The sequence below is a fragment of the Ailuropoda melanoleuca genome, chromosome 2, assembly GCF_002007445.2.
Source record: "Ailuropoda melanoleuca isolate Jingjing chromosome 2, ASM200744v2, whole genome shotgun sequence".
Taxonomy (NCBI): Eukaryota; Metazoa; Chordata; class Mammalia; order Carnivora; family Ursidae; genus Ailuropoda; species Ailuropoda melanoleuca.
Window position 1 is genome coordinate 35,767,523 of NC_048219.1, and position 23,907 is coordinate 35,791,429.

The 23,907-nt window shown below is 40.0% G+C and overlaps 2 protein-coding genes across 13 annotated transcripts in view; one reads left to right on the top strand and one right to left on the bottom strand.

Annotated features, from left to right (window-relative positions):
* TM2D1 (TM2 domain containing 1) overlaps positions 1–2,548 on the bottom strand; it is a 43,888-nt gene extending 41,340 nt beyond the window's left edge. For 4 of the 5 annotated variants that reach the window (XR_004623235.1, XM_019804798.2, XM_019804797.2 and 1 more), the window contains exon 1: positions 2,342–2,548. Coding sequence is in view for 4 of the 5 variants with exons in the window: in XM_019804798.2 (XP_019660357.1) it covers positions 2,342–2,508 (167 nt within the window). In the remaining variant the exon portion in view is untranslated. The remainder of the gene's footprint in view (positions 1–2,341) is intronic. The other variant, XM_011230988.3, reaches the window with a different exon arrangement.
* Positions 2,549–8,620: 6,072 nt separating this feature from the next.
* Positions 8,621–23,907, top strand: part of PATJ (PATJ crumbs cell polarity complex component) — a 341,090-nt gene continuing 325,803 nt past the window's right edge. For 5 of the 8 annotated variants that reach the window (XR_004623211.1, XM_034653470.1, XM_034653494.1 and 2 more), the window contains exons 1-4: positions 8,621–8,759; positions 20,592–20,648; positions 20,750–20,916; positions 23,530–23,724. Coding sequence is in view for 7 of the 8 variants with exons in the window: in XM_034653470.1 (XP_034509361.1) it covers positions 20,627–20,648; positions 20,750–20,916; positions 23,530–23,724 (384 nt within the window). In the remaining variant the exon portion in view is untranslated. Of the gene's footprint in view, positions 8,760–20,591; positions 20,649–20,749; positions 20,917–23,529; positions 23,730–23,907 lie in introns of those variants that run through there. The other 3 variants (XM_034653499.1, XM_034653506.1, XM_034653476.1) reach the window with 2 other exon arrangements.

Consider the following 23,907-nt stretch of genomic DNA (forward strand, 5'->3'; position numbering starts at 1 on the left):
ACAGGAAAAATATATTAACTTAATACATATTAAAAGCTCTAGCAAGGATGCCATCCTTAAAGAACATTAGTCAGGGTTAAGCACAAAGAATAAAGGAAAAATGGAAATTAAAATCTTTGCTAAATTATTGTAAGAAAGCTTCAGGTTAAAAAAAAATCAGTTTCTGGGGCGCCTGGGTGGCACAGCGGTTAAGTGTCTGCCTTCGGCTCAGGGCGTGATCCTGGCGTTCTGGGATCGAGCCCCACATCCAGGCTCCTCCGCTGTGAGCCTGCTTCTTCCTCTCCCACTCCCCCTGCTTGTGTTCCCTCTCTCGCTGGCTGTCTCTATCTCTCTTGAATAAATAAATAAAATCTTTAAAAAAAAAAATCAGTTTCTGGAGATTTGATTGAACTAATTTATGGGGCCCCATAACTTAGCAGCACCAAGGGCCCCCTTACATAACTTCATGTAGCACAAATAACCCTGTGAAGTAGATACTATTATTCCCATATTACAGAAGCACAAACTGAGGCTCGAAGTTTGAGAGGCTTATCCAAAGTCATGCAACAAGTGATAGGGAGTAGGGGCGCCTGGGTGGCACAGCGGTTAAGCGTCTGCCTTCGGCTCAGGGCGTGATCCCGGCGTTCTGGGATCGAGCCCCACATCAGGCTCCTCTGCTATGAGCCTGCTTCTTCCTCTCCCACTCCACCTGCTTGTGTTCCCTCTCGCTGGCTGTCTCTATCTCTGTCGAATAAATAAATAAAATCTTAAAAAAAAAAAAAAACCAAGTGATAGGGAGTAAAATCAGGTTTCCTGATTCCAAGCCTAGAGCACTTTCCATTAGACTGCAGAGAAGATAGTTCTTTTAGGTGAGTCTACATGGTCTCCCCAACAGGATCTTAAGCTTTTGAAAACAGGTATAATAACTGTCCTCTAATAGACGTTCAATACACTTGTGGGCAGCTTTTGTATCCTAAATATTTTATTGACTCTAAAATGGGATAAATTCACAAGATGTCTCTGGAAACAGAGAACATGACATGCTTTTAAGGTTTTTTAAGTACTACCTAATCTTCATACCAGGCGTAACAGCCATTTTCCATTTTTCATCACGAAATGCTCAGCCACATCTTTCTAGGGTTCAAATCGTACAACTCTTCATACCATCCAATTATTTCTTAGAATCGCTCTGACATTTTTGCCAAAAAAGACTCAACTTACTAGGTCAGTGATTCTCAAACTCCAAGCACAATAGTATTCAGCAAATTAGAGCTGTTGTGTAAGCATCTACTAATGGCTGCCTCTCCCCAATTCACATAAAAATACTATAGGATAGAATTTTCTTAAATTTAAAAATTTGTCTCCTAGAGTCTTTCTTATATCTCTGGCTTCTGTTATTAATTTTTCTGCTCTACAATTTGTATAAAACGATCTAATTTTGTACAAAAGTAGTTATTTTGACTGTAACTCCCATTTCATATTGTTCCTCCCTTCATCAGAGCTATTACAATGAGCAGATTCACTTAACCCCTTCAGCCTCAGTTTCCTCATCTGTAAATAAATAACACAGATAGTTCTTACTATGTGCCAGACATTGTTGTATGTGATTCGCTTGCACTAATTTCTCACAACAAACCTTTTTAAGTTGGTACCATTGTTATCTACATTTTTACTCAAGAGGAAAGAGTTCAGATAATTGGCCTACAGTTACAACACGGAGCAGGAGTTTGCCCCCTGACAGTCTGGCATCTCGCGGAGTTTGAGGATGATGTGAGGAGACAGGCACAAAGTTAATGATAACTGGGCAACATACAAAGGTTATATCTTTACTAAATACTAATTTGTCTCCGCCCCCAAGTCAGCAAACTTCTAGGGTGGAGCCTATCAATCTTTTTATTACTAGTGCCTAGAACAGGGCCTGACATACTTCAGGATCTCGGTGTTTGCTGAAAAATAAACCCACCGGTAATTAATTAATAATAAGAAAAGGTGGATCAGAAGGGGAAGCGCTAATAATCAATCTTTTTATTACTGCTGCCTAGAACAGGGCCTGGCATACTTCAGGATGTCGGTGTTTTTTGAACAAATAAGCCCACCCGTAATTAACTAATTAATAATAAAAATAGGTGGATCAGAAGAAGAAGTGCTAACAATCAGTAAAATCCCAAGGAAATCACACAGGGTGACCGCTGTCCTTCCCACCCGCACAGCTCTTTTCACCTCCCAGAGTCCCACGGTCATTAAAAACCACAAGTCACCGATCCCTTAAGCACAACCCTGGCCCCTGTTAAGGGCCGCGACCCACTCGCGACCCCTAATCTACCTCGCCCCTGGCGGAGGGGGGGCTCCTCACAGAGGATATTGTCCCAATTTGAGGTCCTCGCACTTAATCGTCTCTTCGCTACTGGCGGCGGCGATGGCAGCAGCTCCCCAAGGTCCCGTGGTGACTGGCACGAGCCACAGGACACCCAGGAGCTGGGCGGCCACGGCCTCCGGAGCAACCAGCGCGGAGGGCCAGGTGGCCGCCATGCTGGGGACCAGCGCGTCCCCCACCACTTCCGGTTCCGCCTTTGCCTAGGCTGGGGCGGGAGAAGGGCGAAGGGAGCGAGGCTCTTAAAGGGACAATGCCTCGGTGGAAGGCTGGTTTTTTTTTTCCCGCTACAGGGCCTTCAGATTTACCTGGGAGAGCTGTGATTTGTCTGAGATCCCCAAGTAGGCTCGCTTTGAGAATCAGCGGTCTCGAATACACTGCTTCCTCCCGTGCTAACCCTGCTGTGACTTTTCCACCCGCAAATGTGCCAGCGGCACTCGGCGATTTGTTAAACGCTTTACAAACACTATCTCGGTTAGTCCTGGTAGGATTTGGGTTTACAGATAATGAGCCAGGCTCAACGACGCTAAAAAGCATGTCGACCTTAGTTACTGAATTGGAATCAGACTGGTATTTGCCGGATTTCAGAATCTGTGCTCTTACTATTATGATATAATGACCTATCTGTTCTCTTAGAGAAGAACTTATGGAAGGCTCTTAAACAGAACTTAAGGACTCTATCACAAAAATAGGCATTACACTTTTATTTTTAGTAGAGGACATTTATGCGAGCGAGAGGGCCTATAAGAAAAGATTGAAGAATTTACGACTACACTAAGTGAAAAGTTGGAGTTTTTTCCCTCCATCTCTTCTTTCTAAATTTCTTTATGTTCTAAAAGTTCTGTAGTGGGGGTATCTTTTACCCTGGGCAACACGTTTACTTTCTTTAGTCAAAGTTTAAGCCATTTTCTCTAACATAAAAATATTTGAATTCGGTGCCTCCTCATTCACAGTAGTACTAAATTTGAAGAATTGCATTACGCAGTGGTTCTCAAATTTTAGGGAGCATCAGAATTATCTGGAAGCTTTGTTAAAACACCAAGAATGGGGACCCACCCTCAGTTTCTGATTATGAAAATTTAGGGCGGGGCAGGATAATTTGCATATGTATGAAGTTTCCAAGTGTTGTGAGTTTGCTAGTCCAGATACCACACTTGAAGAAGCATGGGATTATGTATTATGCAAAGTATCATTTTGGAATAGAAGGACATGAAATGATTTGTAGTAGTATTTTAGTATTGTAACTACAGTTAAAATTTTTCTTAAACCAATTTTTCAGCATTACTATGCTATTTTTATTTTTATTTTTTTGAAGATTTTATTTAAAGTAATCCCTACACCCACAGTGGGGTTTGAAACTACAAGACGGAGATCAAGAGTCACAGGCGCCCCTATGGTATTTTTAAATTAAAATATTTATGCTTCATTAAAGACTTAAATGATAGGAAATTTGAAATTTACTAGTTCTATTTTTAAACTTCCTGTTTTAAGTTGACTTCTCTCTTTTCTCTCTTTCCTCCCTTTATCCTTTCCTTCTTTGCTCTCTCTTCCCCTCCATAGAAATATTTATCAAGCATTTACTATGTGCACAACATCAGGCAAGACCCTACAGACTCAAAAAATGAAGAGACAAGAACCTAGTAGTTAAACGCTTTATGTTTACTAGGAGAAAAGATAAACAGTTAAAGTACTATTTGATCATTGTTAAAATAGAAGCCTGTACTAGATACTGTAGTAGTACAAGGGTTTTGATTAAGATATTCCCCCCAAAACAGTACATAGTACACAATGTTTTGTCACTAATATAAGAATAATTAAAAATCCAGGCCAAACTGGAGGAACAGAGTTGTATCTTCATAGGATACATGATGATCTAAAAACATACAACCTAGAAAACTATTAACTTTAAGTTAAAATAATAACGATAACATATATAATAGACAACTCAACCGCCATCTCTCAGCTTCGTCCTGAGATGAAATTTAGCAAAGGGGTTGGGGTCAAGGATTAGCTAAAATCCAGGGATAAGTTTCAGAATATCTGCTACCATATTATCTGGTAATAAAAGACAGTGACTTTGCATTTTGACTACCATTTTGATATACTTTCAAAATGTTCTGGTTTGATTTTCAAAATACAATCTAAAGATAATCAGAATGTGAAAGGAAGACTTTTAGTCTGAGTTTATTGAAATTAAAACAAAATTAGGTATTTTCCTGATAACTGCAGGAATATTGCTGATCTTTGTATTTGTATCATTTTTCATACAGATTTGAACAATTAACTATGAAAATGCTTACACTTTGCTGATTAATCCCATCACAAAATCTATTTTTATGGTTCTAATGATTATCTTCATTCTCTCCTACAATGTACAAACTGAAAAGAACAAAAAAGTCTCCCACAAGAGTAAAGAAACAATGGGAAATTTTTAACTCTTGAACTGATGGTACACTTAAAAATTCACTTTCTCAGGTCACTGCCCACATTCTCCACCGAAAATACAAATAAGTAACCCCCCCCAAAATCACTTTCTCTTCTTACTGCCCCTTAATCTATTTTCTTATATGGCTCAGTAAAATATTTTATTTCTTTGCACACGTAGTCTCTGATCACAATTACTACATCTTCTCATTTTAGTAAGTTCTTAAATCTCAATCATGAGTATGTTTTCAGTGCCAAATTTCTTTGTCACATAAAAATTATATAGAATTCTGTAGAAAGCAAAAGACATGAATCGCACAGTCCGATATGGAAATTGCTATATAGCAACATTAGGAAAGATTACCAGTGAAGACTGAAGCAAAGTTCCTCTAGGATTTAAGGGCTCTGCACGTTGGCTCTTTCCATTCCCAAGATTCTAGCATAAACCTAATTACATTAACAGTTTCACTCATCACAAAACTTCCTGAGGAAACCAACCTGGGGGTGCCTGGCTGGCTCAGTGGGGAGACCGTGCAATGCTTGATCTTGGGGGTGTGAGTTTGAACCTCACGTTGGGTATAGAGATTACTTAAAAATAAATAAATAAATAAAATCTTGGGGGGGAAAAAAAAGAATCCAACCTGACTCCCATTTCCATGGTTAGGACAGAAACATTAAGAGGTAAAAGATTGTTACCCTCCAAAAAATTTTCTTTTTCATTTGACTGTGATGGGCAATTTTTCCTCTTGTGATAAATTAATAATATCAAGGCTCTGGTAGATTTTTATTTTAAGTTTTATTTATTTATTTTTAGTAATCTCTATACCCAATGTGGGGCTTGAACTCACAACCCCCAGATCAAGAGTCACATGCCCCTCCCACTGAACCAGGCAGGAGTCCCTGGTAGATATTGAGCATATTTGGAATTCTACTACTTTCATGCTATTGTCTCTCAAGTACTTCTGATTGTGTCCTCTCTTTGGTATACCAGTCTAACTGCCTACTATCCAATTAACTTTGACTCATCACTCAATAAGGCTTACTCTATGCCAAGTACATTTCATCTTGAATGTCACATTCAGGACCTAAAACCGACTCTACCAGAGTCGTCTTCTCAAAAAAACAACACAGAATAAATTGGCTTTTCTCAGTTTCACCACCAGTATCCCTTCTATCAGGTTCAAAATTTAGAATTGTCTTTACACTTTAGTTTTCTCCTTATTCCTCAGTAATCCCTCTATCTAATCAGTAAACAATTGATATTTTTATGTTTTCATTTTTTCGATCCTATATTCTTACCCTATTTCAGGTATTTGTCATTTCCCATTTACCTTGCTAAAATAGTGGCTGCTTCTTTGAGATTCTAGGTCCTCTCTCTGTCAATCCATTTTTTTATACTGCTTCTGATTAATCTCTCATCAAAAAAATAAAAACCTATTATATCATATTCAAAATCTTTTTTTTTTTAAAGATTTTTTTTATTGATTTATTTGACAGAGATAGAGACAGTCAGTGAGAGAGGGAACACAAGCAGGGGGAGTGGGAGAGGAAGAAGCAGGCTCCCAGCAGAGGAGCCTGACGTGGGGCTCGATCCCGGAACGCCGGGATCACGCCCTGAGCCGAAGGCAGACGCTTAACCGCTGTGCCACCCAGGCGCCCCCATATTCAAAATCTTATTCAAAATCCTACTTAAGCTCCTTAGCATTGTTGACCTTGAAAATAAAATGGTGGTTATTTTACTAGCAAAATGGGTTTTTTCAGAAATAGCAGAGGAATTGCAGTTTGAGACATGCAAGCTATGGCAAACCATCTTCAAATCAGGAGAACGAAAGAGATGACTGTTAACTTTATAGAGAAAAAGGAGGAAGCTGGGAGGGGCTACTTTGAACAAAGGTCCATTGGAGAAAAGTGAGAGTTCAGGGCAATGATGGTTTCTCATTAGTGGACTTGTGGCTTTCTCATTGGCTGTGTTATTGCTGGGCAAGGAGAAAATCTTCCCCTCCTCTTGCTGGTGTAGTAAAGTAGGCTTCTTTTGGGGGTCTGCAATTTGAGGCAGTGAAAATATTCTATATGAAACTGTAACAGTGGATACATGTCACTATACGTTTGTTTAAGCCCATAGAATGTACAACACCATGAGTGAGTCTTATCTTTATGTAAGCAGTGGACTTTGGGTGATTATGATTTGTCAATGTAGGTTCATCAGTTGTAACAGACATACCATTCTGGTGGGGGATGTTAATACGGGAGGCTGTGCATATGTGGGAGTAAGAGGTATAAGGGAAATCTCTGTACCTTCCTTTCAGTTTTGCTATGACCCTAAAAGTTCAAAAAAAAAAGTTTTTAAAAGAATGAACACTAGTTATTAAATGTTATAATAGATACATTCTATTCAAAAGTTTTTCAGTGGTTCTTTAATTTCTTAAAGATGAGGGATAAAGTTTCATAACCTAAAGTTCCCTGAAGTATTTTTTTTTAACATTTTACGGAGTCAATCACAGTGCCTAACAAATACTGCATCTGTTCAATGAATACAGACTTGAAGATTGATTTTCTTTATGGTTAATGCATGGACCTTATTATACAAAGTAAATCATCAAAATTCTTTAGTTAAAGAGAGTGGAATAATTAAAGAGAGTGGAATTGTAGGTTTTACACAGAACTTTCTCAATGTCAAGTTATGATATCAAGAATAAAAATGTTAAAATATATAGTGAAGTCGAATACGACTTAAGAGTCAGAAGATCCCATGGAGTCCCAAACGTTGGGGAAATCACTTAACCTATTAGGAGTGCAGTTTCTTCACAGAGAAAATGAGGTATGGAAAATGAGGTAGGAAAGAGGTTAGGGTTCCAAGTCCACAGCCAAGAAAGAATTCTTGAGACATCTTTGGTGCAAAAAGGTGGTTTTATTAAAGCTCGGGGACAGGACCCTTGGGCAGAAAGAGCTGCACTGGGGTCATGAGAAGCAGCCCATTATATACTTTCAAGTTGGGAGGGGGGTTAGGAATAGCACAAGCCTCCCAGGTATTTTGGGGAAGGGGCTAGCTGGTGTTGGGAAAGGTCATTTACTACTGTTTAGTAAACCCTCAGTCATGGGACCCTTCAGATGTATATCGGTGGGTCATATGCTTGGAGGATGATTGCCTACATGTATCCTGGGGGGTAGAGATAAAGGAAGTTTCCAAAGGAATTTTTATATGTTAAAAGTAGACTTACAGGATCCTAGGGGCTGGGTTAAGATTGCCTCTTGCCCTTAGCAAAGTATTAACATAGATGCAGCTGAGTTCCTAAAGGACGGACACTCTATCTCAAGGACTTGTTAATGGGCTACAGGTAGTAAAGAAATTTAATAATTTTTCTTCTGCCCTTATTTCCCATATCAGTATGTATGTTAGTGCCCTGCATATTACAGACAAATATTGTTAGATTCCTTTATTTCCCCAACTAAATTTCCCCAGGTAGACGTCTTAGAATTTAATTTTGGGTCATCCGATACAGAAAACACAAGGGACAAATGACCAAACTGAAAGGAAAGGGACAAGGGGGGACTAATTAGATCTGACCAAGTTTTCATCAATATACTTTCATTTGCCTGACTTGGGGTCTCGTTCTCCGCCAGCCCTCCTACAACACCTGCCCAGCAGGATCTCCCCACCCCATTAGCACGGGCTGCCCCCACCACTTGGCCCCCAGACCCTACCTTTTTCAGGCTTTTTAACCCTCCCTCGCCCAGACGAATTTCACCTGCAGAGACTAGGGAAGCCCACCGCCCCCGCACTCCCCTCCCCAGAGCCGGCCTCCCTCGGCCCAGGCTCCCCCGCCCGCGCCACCCTGGCGCCCCGCCCCGGGCGGGGAGGGTCGGTGCTAGGGAAGGGCCTGCCAGGTGAGGCGCGGTCACCCTGGGCCTCTCACTTCCGCCCAGGTGAGGGAGGGCCGACGCCGTGCCCGCCCGCTCGCCCGCCCTCGAGCCTCAGCCGGACCAGGTAAAGCGGGGGTCCGGGCTGTGCGGACGCGTGCGGTGCGGGGTGGTAGTCCCTGCGTGCCGAGGCCGGCGGGGGGCAGCGCTTCCTCCTGCGTGGGAGCCCGCCTCCACTTTCCCCGGCGCGCTCTCCGCCCGCCCTCCGGGAGGAGCTGGACACCGGAGACCCAGGGCGCCGGTGGGCGCCCCGCCAGGCCGACGGAGGGTGCGGGGCGCGGTCCTCCGGCGTCCGGCCTGGGTGACCCCACCGTGGCCCCCCACTCCCACCCGGCTCGGTGCAGAGCTCGCCGGAGGCCGTCGGCCGCGGAGCCGCCCAGCCTCGGCAGGCCCTGCCGGCCCTCAAATCTCGGCCCACTTCTGTTCCGGGATTGGCAGGGATCAAATTTTGCACCCAGATCGGTGCCAGCGCTTGGCCCCAGAGCTGGGCGGAGTCTTTTCCTCCACTGGTGACGGTGAGAGGAGTGAACAGGTGGTGGCCTGCCACGGGGGCCCGGAGAAGGAGGGGGTTCCCAGATCTTATGAGAGGACGACTTGGCCCCAGGCCCACCTGGGTGCCGGGTGGTCACGTAGCCGAGTTCCCAGGCCGGCGGTCAGGCTTGGGCTCTGCTAACCTCACTTTTTAGGTGTGGAGGATCAGATGGAAAGTACTGTGGCCTCCAGGCTCTGGGGATATTGCTGGATTCCTGCTTTAAGTCAAGCTCAGGAAAACATTTTCAAATCCTGCCCCTCCCCCCACCCCAAGAGCCCCAACCCTCCCGGCACAACTAGGAGGTGTGCCAAATTTATCTCCCCTAGGAGTGTTCATTTGGCACTTTGTCATATCTCCAGATGGCTCTTATCACTTTGAATTCGAATTAGTTGTTTACTGGGTTGTCTCTGCAATTCGGAGCGTTCGCCTTTCAGGGCCCTATTTCTCTTAGTTGATTCTCAGGTGTATTTAGAGTCTGGCCATTGATAGGTGAGCATCAAACAAGTGTTTCTTCATGAAGAAGCCTCTTGGAGACCCAGAAGAAAGAGAAATCTCAGTTACACCGAGCATGGTTGATATCACATTCTAGTCTGTCTAAGCTCCTATTGCCTGCCAATTCATTTGTATACATCTTTTTTAGAAAAAAGCTAGTGGGCGTAAAAACTCAAATTGCTTCATTGCGCAGTATCAGGAAAAAGGGGGGATTGTGATTTTTAACTAAAATGAACTTGATGTTTCTAGAGCCCTGTGGCCTATATAAGGATTATTAAAAATTTAAAATAACTAAAAAGTTAATATCAGAGCTGGAAGGTAGTTAGGAGATAGAATTTGTAAACTCCGTTCTGAAGAGATTTGCTAATTGGGATCCTGTTAAGAGTTACATAAGATTACCTTGGCATTAGAATAATAGTTGTGTTTAAAATGGAAGAAAAATTGTATTAAGCTCTTACCTGTGTTTAGAGGCCTTAGTACGTTTGTTATTTTTAAAGTAAACTCTACCCCCAAGATTGGGACTCAGACTCACCACCCGGAGAGATCAAGTGTTACATGCTCTATGGGCTGAGCGAAACAGGCACCTCTGGAGGCCTTAGTAAGTTTAAGTCATGTATTGATATTAAACCATAAAGCTAATCTATATTCATTGTAGAAAATTGGAGAAAATAAACCCACCTATCACTGAAAATAACCACTAATAAAATTATGGTATATTATCTTTCAGTCAGTATTCTTAAAAAAGGGAGACCTGTGTATTCTTCCATAGTGGTGAGATCACTACTAGAATCTTGTGATTATTAGAGGTTTAGCATTCCATAATCCTTATAATTGCATTTTTACTTAAAAACGTTTAGTAATAGTCCTTAAGCTAAACAACCAAGTAGTTTGAGTTTACATGCTTTGTTTAACAAAAGTACATTAGGGTGGGCAAGCCAAATGGTGTTTAATTTGTAAAGATTTTGCTCACCTTGGTAGTAAATTTTCAGAGACAGAACTATTCCACCTTTATATTCGAGATTGCTTGACCATTGCTACGGTTTTTTCATACTCAGATATTTTTGTGTAGGTTTGGATGCCTTTTTTAAAGCCCTCATTTTAAGTTCTGGTGCAAATAGAAATTTAGAGCCTTACTTGAGTCACCAGGATAGATCTCTGCTGAGCCCACTTAAGGTTTTGCGTTTGTACAACTGTGCAACCTGTGGAGTTTGGAGACATGGTATTGGGCCCACTTATTGTCAAACTTGGCGAGTCACTTAACCCTGGTCCTCTGTTTTCCAATCTGTAAATGATCTACCTCACTGAGTTTCGGGGAGGTTGAAATTAAATTTCTAAAGAATGTGTCTTAAACTGTGAGCCATTATTCTCCCCCTTTGCTCCTCCACGGTAATAACTTCTGATAACATTATGGAATTGTGCTATTTTTATTGGGAAGAACTGAAGTTTGTGAGTTACTTTAATAAAAGGCATCAAGACTTTTGTTTACCAGCTAAAAACACGGTACAGGGATCTTTCTGAAAAGCCATGGGTGAAACTGTGCTGTCAACTTGGTGAGCTCCTTGCACATGTGACTGGACTATTGGGCACTTTGAGTAGGGCCGGTTGAGATGGACATGTGCTGCAAATGTAAAGGACATGTCAGATTTTGAAGATTAAGTGTAAAACAAAAAGTAAAATACCTCATTATTTTTAATATTATTTACATCTTGAAATGATTGTATATATTGGATGAAGTAAAATATTTTATTAAAATTAACTTTCCCTGTTGCTTTTAACCTTTTTTATGCAGCTACTAGGAAAATTGAGGTTACTTACATGGCTCACATTTTTCTGTTGAACAGCACTGGGTTAGAATTCAGTATGAGTATGTTTATCCTTGAGAGGGTTTAGTGGACTGAAGCGCTTACATTCCTACTTATAAACAGGTTTTTTAAATTCCCAAGTTATCTGCCTTCCCACTCCCCCCTCCCTTATATTTATCGCATTACTGAATTTCAGTCTTCTGAGAAATAACCATTATGGAGTACATAGCAAAATCTCAGCTAAAAAAATTCATTAGTTTTTTTGAAGGCCCTAAAATACCTTAAGTAATTTTGATTGAAAGGAGATGTTGTTGATAACAATAGTAGCTACTCGGTATTGAAGGTACACTGTGGGCCAGGATGCATGTTTCCTAATACCTTAGTTAGTCCTTTCAATGGTGAATGTGTGGTAATTCATTAACTCTATTTTACAAATGAGAAATCTGAGATATAGGGAAATTTAAACAATTGGTGCAAGAACACAGAGCTGGTCCCAGCAGTAGATCCCAGGTCTCCAGGATTTCAAAGCTCCTAGGCTATCGATTTGGTGACTGAGTCAGCTAGAAAACAGTAGATTAGTGAGGTAGGTATTTAGTTCTAATCCTGTTTTTGTGTTTGTGACCAATAGGAAACAACAATCTAAGTGCTCATCCCCAGGAGACTGGGGGAATAAATCATGGATTCCTACAGTGGAATACTATGTAGTAGTTACAGTGAATGAAGAGAAGCTGCATATAGCCTCATGACTAAATCTCAAAACTGTAGAGATAAGGTAAAACAAATTGCTGAAGGATGAATATGCAGTATGATGACCATTTATATAAAGACCTGTCGAACAACAATATTGTAAACAAAGGTAGAGTGTGTTTTAAGAATTTCAGATTTGAGCTCTCTGTATATTGATTATGTGTGTTTATGAAGCTGCCTTCACGTTAAACAAGTTTGTAAGGGGCGCCTGGCTGCCTAGTTGGAGGAGCATGTGACTTGGTCTTGGAGTTGTGAGTTCGAGCCCCATGTTAGGTGTAGAGATTACTTAAACTTAAAAAGAAAAAAAAAAAGCTGCTGTGAGATGAGCATTCTCTCATGTTGGTCTTACTCTTAAAAACAAAACCGTAGTCCTGCCCTTTGTTTTGGTGCTCCGCACATCTTGCCTAGTTAGTAGATAGCTTTGAGGGGCAGACCAATTTTCATTTAGCTTTGACCCCTAATTGATGGGCGTGACTTGGACAGTAGGGGCTGAGTAAGGCTTCTGCCTTGAAAAGGGCTGTCAATCCCCTTGGAGTTATCTTCTGGAGATTTTAATGAAGCTCCAGGACAAGAGTCTGGTAGGGGAGGGAGGGCAGTTAAGTGGATGTTGAGGGTTAGGTTGACAAACATTCTCTCGCTGTCGAAAATGTGAAATATCCAACTCTCGTTTTTAAAGTTATTAATGGTTGACTTTCCCTCCTCCCAAGAAGTTTCCCCCTTGTTTTTTTGAAATCATAGCAAGTTCTCTGCATCTGAAAAATGGGGGTGATAATACTACATTGTTAAGAAAATGAGATGTTTTACAGAATGTCCTTGCATTTGGTGCATAGTAGACACCAAAAGGTGAATTATGTGGTTTAATGACAGATTAAATGGTCTGGTGAAAAGGTCAGGAGGAAGGAGAGGAGGGTGAACATTTGTGGGAAGCCTAGTTTGGTCTGTTTCAAAATTTGCTAGGATTGTTTTGAATATCACAAGCATGCCAAAAATGCCATGACCATATTTCCGGAGAGAAGTGCATACGGCCTGCAGTGTGGGGAGAATTGAACAGAATATTTGAGGTGGAAGCTAATCATTTATGAATGCCTGGGTCTTCTGCACAGAGATCCATAAGTGTGAAAATTGCCCAGATTTGGGGATTTTTTTTTTAAAGATTATTTATTTATTTATTTGACAGAGATAGAGACAGCCAGCGAGGGAAGGAACACAAACAGAGGGAGTGGGAGAGGAAGAAGCAGGCTCACAACAGAGGAGCCTGATGTGGGGCTCGATCCCATAACGCCGAGATCACGCCCTGAGCCGAAGGCAGACGCTTAGCCTCTGTGCCACCCAGGCGCCCCCAGATTTGGGGATTTTTTGTTTGTTTTTGTTTTTCATCAATCGTTAGAGAAAACTGCCACCAACAGAAATACAAAAGCATACCATGAAACAGTTTAACTTCATTCTCACTCAGTGGCCAAGTCACAGGCAGAATATTGATATGCGTTTATTAACTTTGAATAGTTCAATAAGAAAATTAGTATTTAGCCAAGTGAATTTTTCTGAAGAACTGACTCAATTTTCAGTTCTGATTCTGAGTTTAACATGGTATCTTTCATCTTCAATTTCAACATGTGCCGAATACCTACCATTAAGTGCAGTTAATTAAGCATTGGTTATGGCTTAACCATACGGCCCCCAAAATATCAGGATTGTTCTGAAATTTATATATCTGTTTCCAGAATTCCAGGAATGTAGTGTTTTGGCAGCAGCCAAAAATGTATTATCTTTTATATCTTAGGGGTTTACAGAAGGCCTTGTCATTTGATAGGGACACAAGGCTATGACAACTGTCTTGAATCCGCATTAGCATGGTGGCAGATGTGTTTACTTTGGCTTGGAGAGTTTGTTTCCCACTTAATTGGTACCTCACAAATGCTGAGCTTTGGGGACAAAGCCGTGATAATTAGATACAACCTGAGCTTTGCACTTCAAAGGAAGCAATAGAAACTTTAAGTTGTTGGGAGCCTTGTGGCTCAGTCAGTTACCCCAGAGTGCTGGGATGGAGTCCTACATTGGGCTCCCTGCTCAGCAGGGAGTCTGCTTCTCTCTCTTCCCCCACCCCACCCCCATGGTTGCACTCGCTCTCTCTCACAAAAATAACATCTTTTTTTAAAGAAAAGAAACTTTAAGTTGTTTGTGGACTTCTATTTTTGAATAACTTCTGAAATCATGACTTCATTTATAGTTAATAGCTTTTAGATTGTTCAAACTCCCTGGTCCCTTGCGCTCTGGGGAATTCCCAGTGAGGAGTTTGTGATCTCCCAATTCATATCTGCAGTGAGATGCTGGATACTTTGCCAAACTGATTGCCAGTGATCTTTTTCTCTTAGATGTTCAAGATAGAAGTATAAGATGTCCTGGGGGTTCTATTCTGTGTGCTATTGGGAATCTGAAAAGTATGTTTCTCAGGGTCCTTAGTTCGCTTAAATTCTTGAACTGAGGAGGTTAATAAACCTATTCAATAAGTTTCCTCCACCTAGAAATTTAAATCAAATTAAATTTCTATCTCTGCATCAGCTTTTTTCAACTGTTCCATTATTGGTAGTGGCTAAAGGCATGGGTATAAAAAAAAGCCACAATATTATAATAATTTCCTTCAGTCAAATCCTACAGTGAACCAGACATGAAAAATTCATGGCTCAGACTCTCTTGATCAATGATGGAGTGGAAGCCGCTGAGCATAATAACTACGCCTTCTCTGGAGGCTGTGCAACTGTGAGGACAGCGGCACAGTGTGGCATTTTAATATCTAGGCGAGGGCCGATTCTAGGTGGCCTGTCTCTGACAAGTTAGACTCCGCTTTACCATGTTTACACTTGAGATTCCTTGCTGTAAGCCCTGTTTCTCAGCCTCGTCGAATAGTTGAAGGTTGTTTGGTTGAATACTTCTTACGACCATAAACTGAGAGACCATTTAGCCTGTACACTGCTTATTGGACGTTGAGCTGTAGAGTTATTGCATTTCTCCCTTCTGTCCTCATAGATTCTTAAGGCTTTAGTCCCCTTCCCTAGATATTACCTAACACCATGGACTGTAGTAATTTTCCAGGCCTGCTTGGTGGACAAAGTTTAGCCTTTATTAAATATGAGTCAGAAGGTTGGCTCGCCAACCAGTTTCTAATCTTAACCCTTACTGAGGGATATGCTACCATCATGGTTTCCAAAATGTACAGGATGGTCCATGGGGATGGTAGGAAGATGACAATAAAACTTTGCTTTTTAGTGTTTTTATCTTCCTGTCATGGCATTTTTTATTTTATGTATATTTTAAAACATGACATGTAAATATTAGTATTATGTGTATATAATTATAAAAAATAAGGTGAATGGTCAACATGTCTCACTGATGGGAATGTGTGTTTAAAAATGTTTGAAGACCACTAATCTATCCTATTACCAGAATTACCTTTTTAAATAGAAATCTGGACTCAATACTTCCCTACTTAAAAGCCTTTAATTACTTCCTGTTGCTTACAGGATAAAGACCAGTCTACTTAGCATTATTTACAAGGACCCTCTCAAAGGCTATTTAAGTCTGTGCTTCTTCAGTTGCCAGTGGTAAGAGATCAGGGTTCCCCTGCACCCCCAGTCTTTCAAGGACTGATATTTTTGTAACATAATTTATCAGAAAAAGGGATTGTTAGAAAAATGAAATTAAAAAAAGAAATAAAAGGTTAAGTCAAGGTTTTATTACTAAATTGAATAGGTCAACTTTACTCTGCAACATTGCATGGTTTCTAAATGCTTATTCCCAAGTTTGGTACTTAACCTCTTTGTGAACCAAGCACCAATTTGCAGTCCACACAGGCAGAAAAACAAACAAACTAACAAAATGAAATAAAAAAACCCACACACAAACACAAAACAACACTATTTTTTTGATCCTGTTGTCAGAGACCTTTATACTAGTTATTTAAAGCTAGTTAATATTCTCACAGAAATTCGTGAGCTTTTGCACCTGTGTATGGTAGCTCTCAAGTGGTGGTCTCTGGGCTTGCAGCGTCAGGATCACATGGGAACTTTGTTGGAAATGCAGATTCTCTGGCTCACCTCAGACCTACAGGATCAGAAGGTGGGCCCCTGGCAACTTGTGTTTGCACAAGGCTTCCTGGCGATTCTGATGCATGCTAAAATTTGAGAACCACTGACCCAGGGTAGTCCTACATGTCATTCGAACTGTGACACTTAAAATTTTTAGAAATTTTATAACTGGAAGTTTGTACCTCTTTTTTTTTTTTTTAAGATTTTATTTATTTAGTTGTCAGAGAGAGAGGGAAAGCTAGGGACAGAGAATGAGAGAGAGAGAGAGAGCACACAAGCAGGAGGAGTGGCAGGCAGAGGGAGAAGCAGGCTCCCCGCTGAACAAGAAGCAAGAAGCTGACGTGGGAATTGATCCCAGGACCCTGGGATCATGACCTAAGCCAAAGGCAGATGCTTAACCAGCACTGAGCCACCCAGGCATCCCTGGAAGTTTGTACCTCTTAATCAGCTTTATCTATTTCACCCATCCCTCCACCCACCTCCCCTCTGGCAACCGTCAGTTTGTTCTTTGTATTTAAGAGGGTTTTTTGGGGTTACTCATTGTTTTGTTTTTTAGATTCCACATATAAGTGAAATAATATGGTATTTGTCTGTGACTTATTTCACTTAGCATAATACCCTGTAGGTCCATACATGTTGTTGCAAATGGCAAGGCCTCCTCCTTTTTTTATGGCTGAGTAGTACCTGTTGCGTGTATTTGCCACTTCTTTTCTATCCATTCATAACGGTAGCACTTTTGCGAGTGAAATGGAACACCATGCATAGGTTGTTGTAGGCAAATGAGGGCAAATGACCACTGTCCTTTTACGCCACATTCTTTTTCTTTTGGGAGAGAAGTTTCTAATGTGTTCTCTTTCCAGCATTCCAAACATCCCCACACAGGTTTAGCCCGCCTCCCCTTTGTGATTTCGCTTAGCACATGGCACACCCCTCTGCAATTGATGGTTATGCCTTACAATATAATTATCCCATCGTGTTGTCATTATCTTTGTATCTGCTTGCTCTCTCATTAGGCCATCTCAGCCATTATCTTTTTGTCTTTTTTAGTTTTTAAGTTATAAAATAGGGGCGTCTGGGTGGCACCAGTTGTTAAGCATCTGCCTTCGGCTCAGGGCGTGATCTCGGCGTTCTGGGATCGAGCCCCACATCAGGCTCCTCCACTAGGAGCCTGCTTCTTCCTCTCCCACTCCCCCTGCTTGTGTTCCCTCTCTCGCTGGCTGTCTCTGTCAAATAAATAAAATATTTAAAAATAAAATAAGACATGCTTTTAAAATAAAATTCAAACAGCGCTAAAATCTATAAAGTCTAATTTTTTTTTTTTAATTTGTTTATTCGACAGAGATAGAGACAGCCAGTGAGAGAGGGAACACAAGCAGGGGGAGTGGGAGAGGAAGAAGCAGGCTCATAGCGGAGGAGCCTGATGTGGGGCTCGATCCCATAACGCCGGAATCACGCCCTGAGCCGAAGGCAGATGCTTAACCGCTGTGCCACCCAGGCGCCCCGTAAAAGTCTAATTTTTTATCTCCCATCTGCATTTCTACTTTCTAGAAGTTATCACTATGAAATTATCTTTCTAAATCTAAAAACCCACACACAAGTACATTTTTTTCTTACAGAAAGAAAATATTGCACATACCCTGAAACTTGCTGTTTTCCCTATTCAGTTGTGTGTTAGATAATGTCCTTGGGTTAACATAGAGGATTGAATTGTCAAAGCATGCTCATGTGAATGAGGTCAAACTTTGTTCCCAAACTCAAACTTCATCCCAAACCTTACTCATGATTCAGCGGTTACAGGCAGGAGGTAGGCACAGACATTCCTTGCTGGAGGAATACCCAGCCAGTAGGCATTCCAAAGAATGTCACTTTTTTTCTTAGGACATATTATTAACACACTTAAAATACCTAGTTACATATAGATTGATATTAAGTCATTTATAAATATATTTTTGACCTTAACCACAATTTTTAATTTGCTTATGGGAGTAAAATTCAACCTCAGGACACATTTTTGTTGTGGGTTACTAGACAAGTTCTCACAATATATATAGAAATGTTTTTCTCAAAGGAAGCCTTTTGTGTTTGGGAAATCCTCAGTTTTATACTCCATTAGTTACACAAATAGAAAATGTCTATGTGATTATCTCCTATCTTCTGGTCCTCCGTGACCCATAAATCCATACATTTTCAGATTATTTACGAAAAGCAATTAAGACAGCTCAGGTATTTCCTGACATTTAAAAATGAAGGGCTGTTATCTGTCAAAAACCTCTAGGATGTTTGCAAGGGGTTCTGGTTATCAAACTAGGAATCCTTCCTTGAGGGAGGGAGCCACAGGCTTACTGTTAACTGTTTCCCTCCCATTCTCATTTCAATAGGGATTCAGACCTACTTTATTATTGTAATGACTGATTGCTTTTGATACTTTAATTTTTCCTGGACTTTTGTTCTTAATGAAGTAAATATCCTTGTACAACACATCTGTATGCCCTTTTGCAAGTATATCTTTAGGAGAGACCCACAGAAGTAGCTCTTCTGGGTAAAAGAGAATGCAAATTTAATATATTGATAGCTATTGCTAAAGTTGCTCTCCTAAAAGATTGTGCAAATTTATATTTCCACCTGCTTTTCCATGACATCTAGAGTATGTGCTATTATTAATTTAAAAAAATTGCCAATCTGACAGTAAAAAATTACATCTCCTAGTTTTAGCTTGCATTCTTTCTTTCAGAGAGGTTGATGTATTAATGACCACAGAGCTGCTCTTGTCAATCCTCTCGGGCCTTAGGCCGCTTTAGAAAAGGACATTGCCATTGTAACAGTCTTTTGTTACTCAGTTACCTGTCAATGGGTAGTTGTAAAGGTTGCACAATTGAGATGCTGAGCTCATCAGTAGCGGTTCTGTGATGCTCTATTCAGCAGTTCTTTGGTAGTTCTCACTGAATCTAGTGAACATTTGGATGGAATACATGGACCTTTTATCAAAATGCAGATGGCATCCCTTACTGGCTTTTAATACACTTTCCTACTTAGTGACCTTGAATTAGAAAAGAAAGACCTTGTTCAGCAACTGTATCTAGAGTTGTTATAAGAGAATTTTGACTATATAGTACTCCTATTTCTTTGATGGTTCACTAGTGTACTATTAGTATGACCACCGTGGAAGTGCCAGTTTGGTCATAGCAGAGGGTTTGCTAGCATTTTGAGTTGTGATTATATTACATTTTAGGCTAGTTTGAACAAATCACTGGAATTAAAAACGTAGAAAATGCCAATATGTTGGGTGGCTACCTTTTGGAGACTCAGATGATTAGTAGGAATCTGGGACTGTCTGTGCATCTTGGGGATTTTCCCCCCCTAATCTCTCTAAAATCTTCTTCTCTTAATGGAGATGTTCTTTTCCAGCCCAGAATTTTTTTTTTTTTTACACAAAATCAACTTAAGTAATTTGTGTACAATAAAATACTGATTTAAAATATGTAGGTCAATGAATTCGGACAAATGTATACATCTGTGTAAACAGTAAGTACCCCATTCAAAACTTAGAACATTTCTATCACCCCAAAAAACTCCTTCAAATCCTTTGCGAGTCAGCTCCTTTCTACCCTGTCAAGGTAAACTAATCTATAACTACAGATTGAACTTCATGTGAATGGAATCATACAGTCTGTAACCTTTTTTGGTTTGGTTTCTTTCCCTCAACATACTATTTTTGAGATCAATCTGTGTTCTTGTGTATTTGTAAGTTTTAAATTTTCATTCCTGAGCATTCTGTTTACATTCTATAATTTGCTTATATATTCATCTGTTTTTAGACATTTGGATTTTTTCTTGTTCAAGGCTTTCATAAATAAAAATGCCATGAACATTCATATATAGGCCTTTTGTGAGTTTTCTTAGTATCTAGGAGAGGAAGTGCTGAGTCATATGCTAAGTGTATTTTTAACTCTGTAAGAAGCTACCAAACAACTTTTCAAAGTGCACGTGCCATTTTGCGTTCTCCTAGAGATATTGAGAATTCCAGTTGCTTCCTGTCTTTGTCAACACCCAACAGATTGCTTATCTTTCTAGTTTGGAGCCATCCTAGTGGGTATATAGTGGTACCTTATTATAGTTTGAATTTGAGTGAAGCCTTTTGATGAAGAATGTTCTTGAGGTTTTCAATAATTTTTTTTTTTTTCAGAACTGCAGACAAGTACATGCTAATGGAAAATCATCTTTTGTATTTTAAATTTTTTCTTTAGGTTTCTTTAAAAGGGATTGAAGACAATCATTCAAAATGCCTGAAAATCCTGCTCCAGGTATACTAGATACATACTTCTATCAGTAAATTAATTAATGATTCAAAAATGGAGTGTACGATGGGATTAACTTGTGCTCTGATTATCCTTCTTCAAACAAGATAAACTGCAGGTCCTACAAGTTCTTGATCGCCTAAAAATGAAACTGCAGGAGAAGGGAGACACATCGCAGAATGAGAAGCTCTCTCTGTTTTATGAGACACTAAGGAGCCCTCTCTTCAATCAGATACTCACACTTCAGCAGTCCATCAAACAACTGAAAGGGCAGGTAAATTACTCATCAGGATTTTACATGTTGGTTTGTTCAAACCAGCAAAGAAACACAGAAGGAGATGGAGACAGACAAGCCGTCTCTAAATACACTTAATTCAGCAAGAAGACTGTACTGGGACTTGGGACCTGTAGGTAGCATTGGCTGGAGAGTTTAAAAATGTTTATGAGGGGTGCTTGGCTGGCTCACTGTATGTAGAGCATGTGACTGTTTATGTTGGGGTCTTGAGTTCAAGCCCCACGTTGGGCATGAAGCCTACTTAAAATGTTTATGATAAATTTTGTGTTTGGTTTTGGAATATAAGTTGTACTTATTTAAATATGTAAAGGTCAGATGCTTTCAGATTTCCCAACATTTTCTTCAAAATATAAAATAGTGTTTAGCTTAATTATATTTTCTTTATGAAGTCTTTTTTTCTAGCAAGAAGTGATCATACCCTTGTAGCATTTTATTTACACCTCTCAAATATCAATTATTTATCAAATAATTATCAAGTATTAAATGTCATGGATATTCTGATCAGAAAGTTTTCGGGAGCATTATAACTGATAATATTTACCAGTGTTTCCTGTACTACATATAGCATAGTACCTGGACTCTTGCAGTTTCTACATTCATGAGTGTTGAACTATTGGACACATAGCACCTCTTCTTAGAGTGATGTAAATTAATAGTTTTAGCTGTCCTCTTGGTTGCTGTGTTTTGGGGTCAGGGATGGCAACTGATTTTAAATCATCTATTCTAGAAGCTGGGCTTGAATAGTAGCTATCCTATGGATTACTTTTGGGCAGAATTTTAAATGTAATTGGAGATATTGTAGCAGAAATGTTAAGAGAAAGTTAGTAAAATCTGGGAAAACAATGGTTTTTGCTGATAAATCAAAATGTCTGCCCATAAATATTTAACAAGTGATTTTTCTTTTTTTTTTTTCTTTTTAAAGATTTTATTTATTTATTTGATGGAGATAGAGACAGCCAGCGAGAGAGGGAACACAAGCAGGGGGAGTGGGAGAGGAAGAAGCAGGCTCAGCAGAGGAGCCTGATGTGGGGCTCGATCCCATAACGCCGGGGTCACGCCCTGAGCCGAAGGCAGACGCTTAACCGCCGTGCCACCCAGGCGCCCCGGACAAGTGATTTTTCTTATAACTAAGGATTAAACTCTGCACATATGCCTTTTTGTGAATTTCTTTCTCTAGATCAGAATTCATACCATAATTTTAGCACTTCGCATATTGATGGTCTGCTTTCTGTATTCCCTGGTGGTGGGATGAGTCCTGTAGTGCAACAGTGAATTCTCTTGGTAGCAACAGAACTGGGGAAAGGTCACTACCAATCTGTTACTCTTGCTGGAGTAAGAGTGGACTTGAACAACCACTCCATCATAATAGTCTTTTATATTTATGTAGTTTGCAGTTGTTATATGCATAATCATATTTTTGTCCATTCAACTGTAAAATCTTTTTTTTTTTTTTGAGTGTTTCATTGAGTTTTGATGGGTTTTGATTTTTTTCTATGAGGTCCTGTTGACATTTGTTGTTGTTTTTTTTTTATTCACTTGAGAGAGAGGGGGTGAGAGAACACGGGTCGGGGGTGGGGGTCAGAGGAACAGACTCCCAGCTGAGCAGGGAGCCTGCCTTGGGATCAGGACCTGAGCTGAAGGCAGATGCTTAACTGACTGAGCTGCCCAGACATGTCCCCCCGCAACCCACCCCCCAACCTTGGTTCTTGATGTTATGTTCATTCTACTGTGGTGGCACTTACATCAGCCAATGATATTTTAAAAATTAACTTCTATTTTCCTAGTCACCATAATTACAGAATTCTCTCCCCCCTTCTTCTTCTTCTTCTTCTTTTTTTTTTTCTATAATGTTTAAGTGGCTCTGACTTACTTGCCTCTAATCTTGGGCAAGTTACTTAACCTGCGTGTCTTAGTTTTCATGTTTGCAAAATGGAATAATAGTATTTCTTAGGGCTGTTGTAAGCAAGAGTTTGGTATAGTACTTTGCTTATTACAATCATTCAATAAATATTGTTATTATTTTTGTTTAAATTACTTGTGGATCTTTTGTGGCTTTTTACAAAGAAATGCAAAAGGGCTCAGTGTCTTACATGTTTATCTGACCAGGTGTATCTGTGTATGTGAAGTGTAATGATCTATTGTACATGCTGTTAACTTGAGGTAATGGTAGGCGGCAGGAAGCAACATATATATTTTTTAAAGATTTATTTTATAGAGAGAGAGAGAGCACGTGAGCTGGGAGAGGACAGAGAGAGAAAGAGAGGAGAGGGAGAGAATCTCAAGCAGACTCCATGATCTCACAACCCTGAGATCTTGACCTAAGCTGAAACTAAGAGTCAAACACTCAGTCACCCAGGTGCCCCAGGAAGCAACACATTTTAACCTATTAAATATTCTGTGTAATACTAAATAAAAAGATTCGTAGCCTTACAAACACACAGATTCATGTATCTGTGTCTTTTTTTTTCATATATAAATATTTAATATGCAAATTATACATGTAATGGGCAAAATAGAATATTTAATACATAGAAATAATTTATTTTCTGTAGGTTTCTGTTGATGATTCTCTTTTGTTTTTCTTTCCAACAGCTCAGCCACATACCTTCAGATTGTTCGGCCAGCTTTGATTTTTCTAGGAAAGGTCTGTTGGTGTTTACAGATGGTGCCATTACTAACGGGAATGCTCAAAGACCCTCTAACAACTTGACTGTCTCTGGGTTATTTCCTTGGACTTCTAAGTCAGGAAATGAAGATTTTAACTCAGTCATTCAACAGATGGCTCAGGTAAAGTTATATCTTGTCATGGGAGTATTTAGCTATATTTCTCCTGTTATAGGTTAAAAGAGAAAACAATACTCTTTAAAAAGAAGAATATGCTCTTTTTGCCTTAAAATTTGCTACTATGTGTGGTTTGCTTGCATTTTTATTTTGTTAGGAGAGATTGATACTATTTTCTAACCTGTGCAT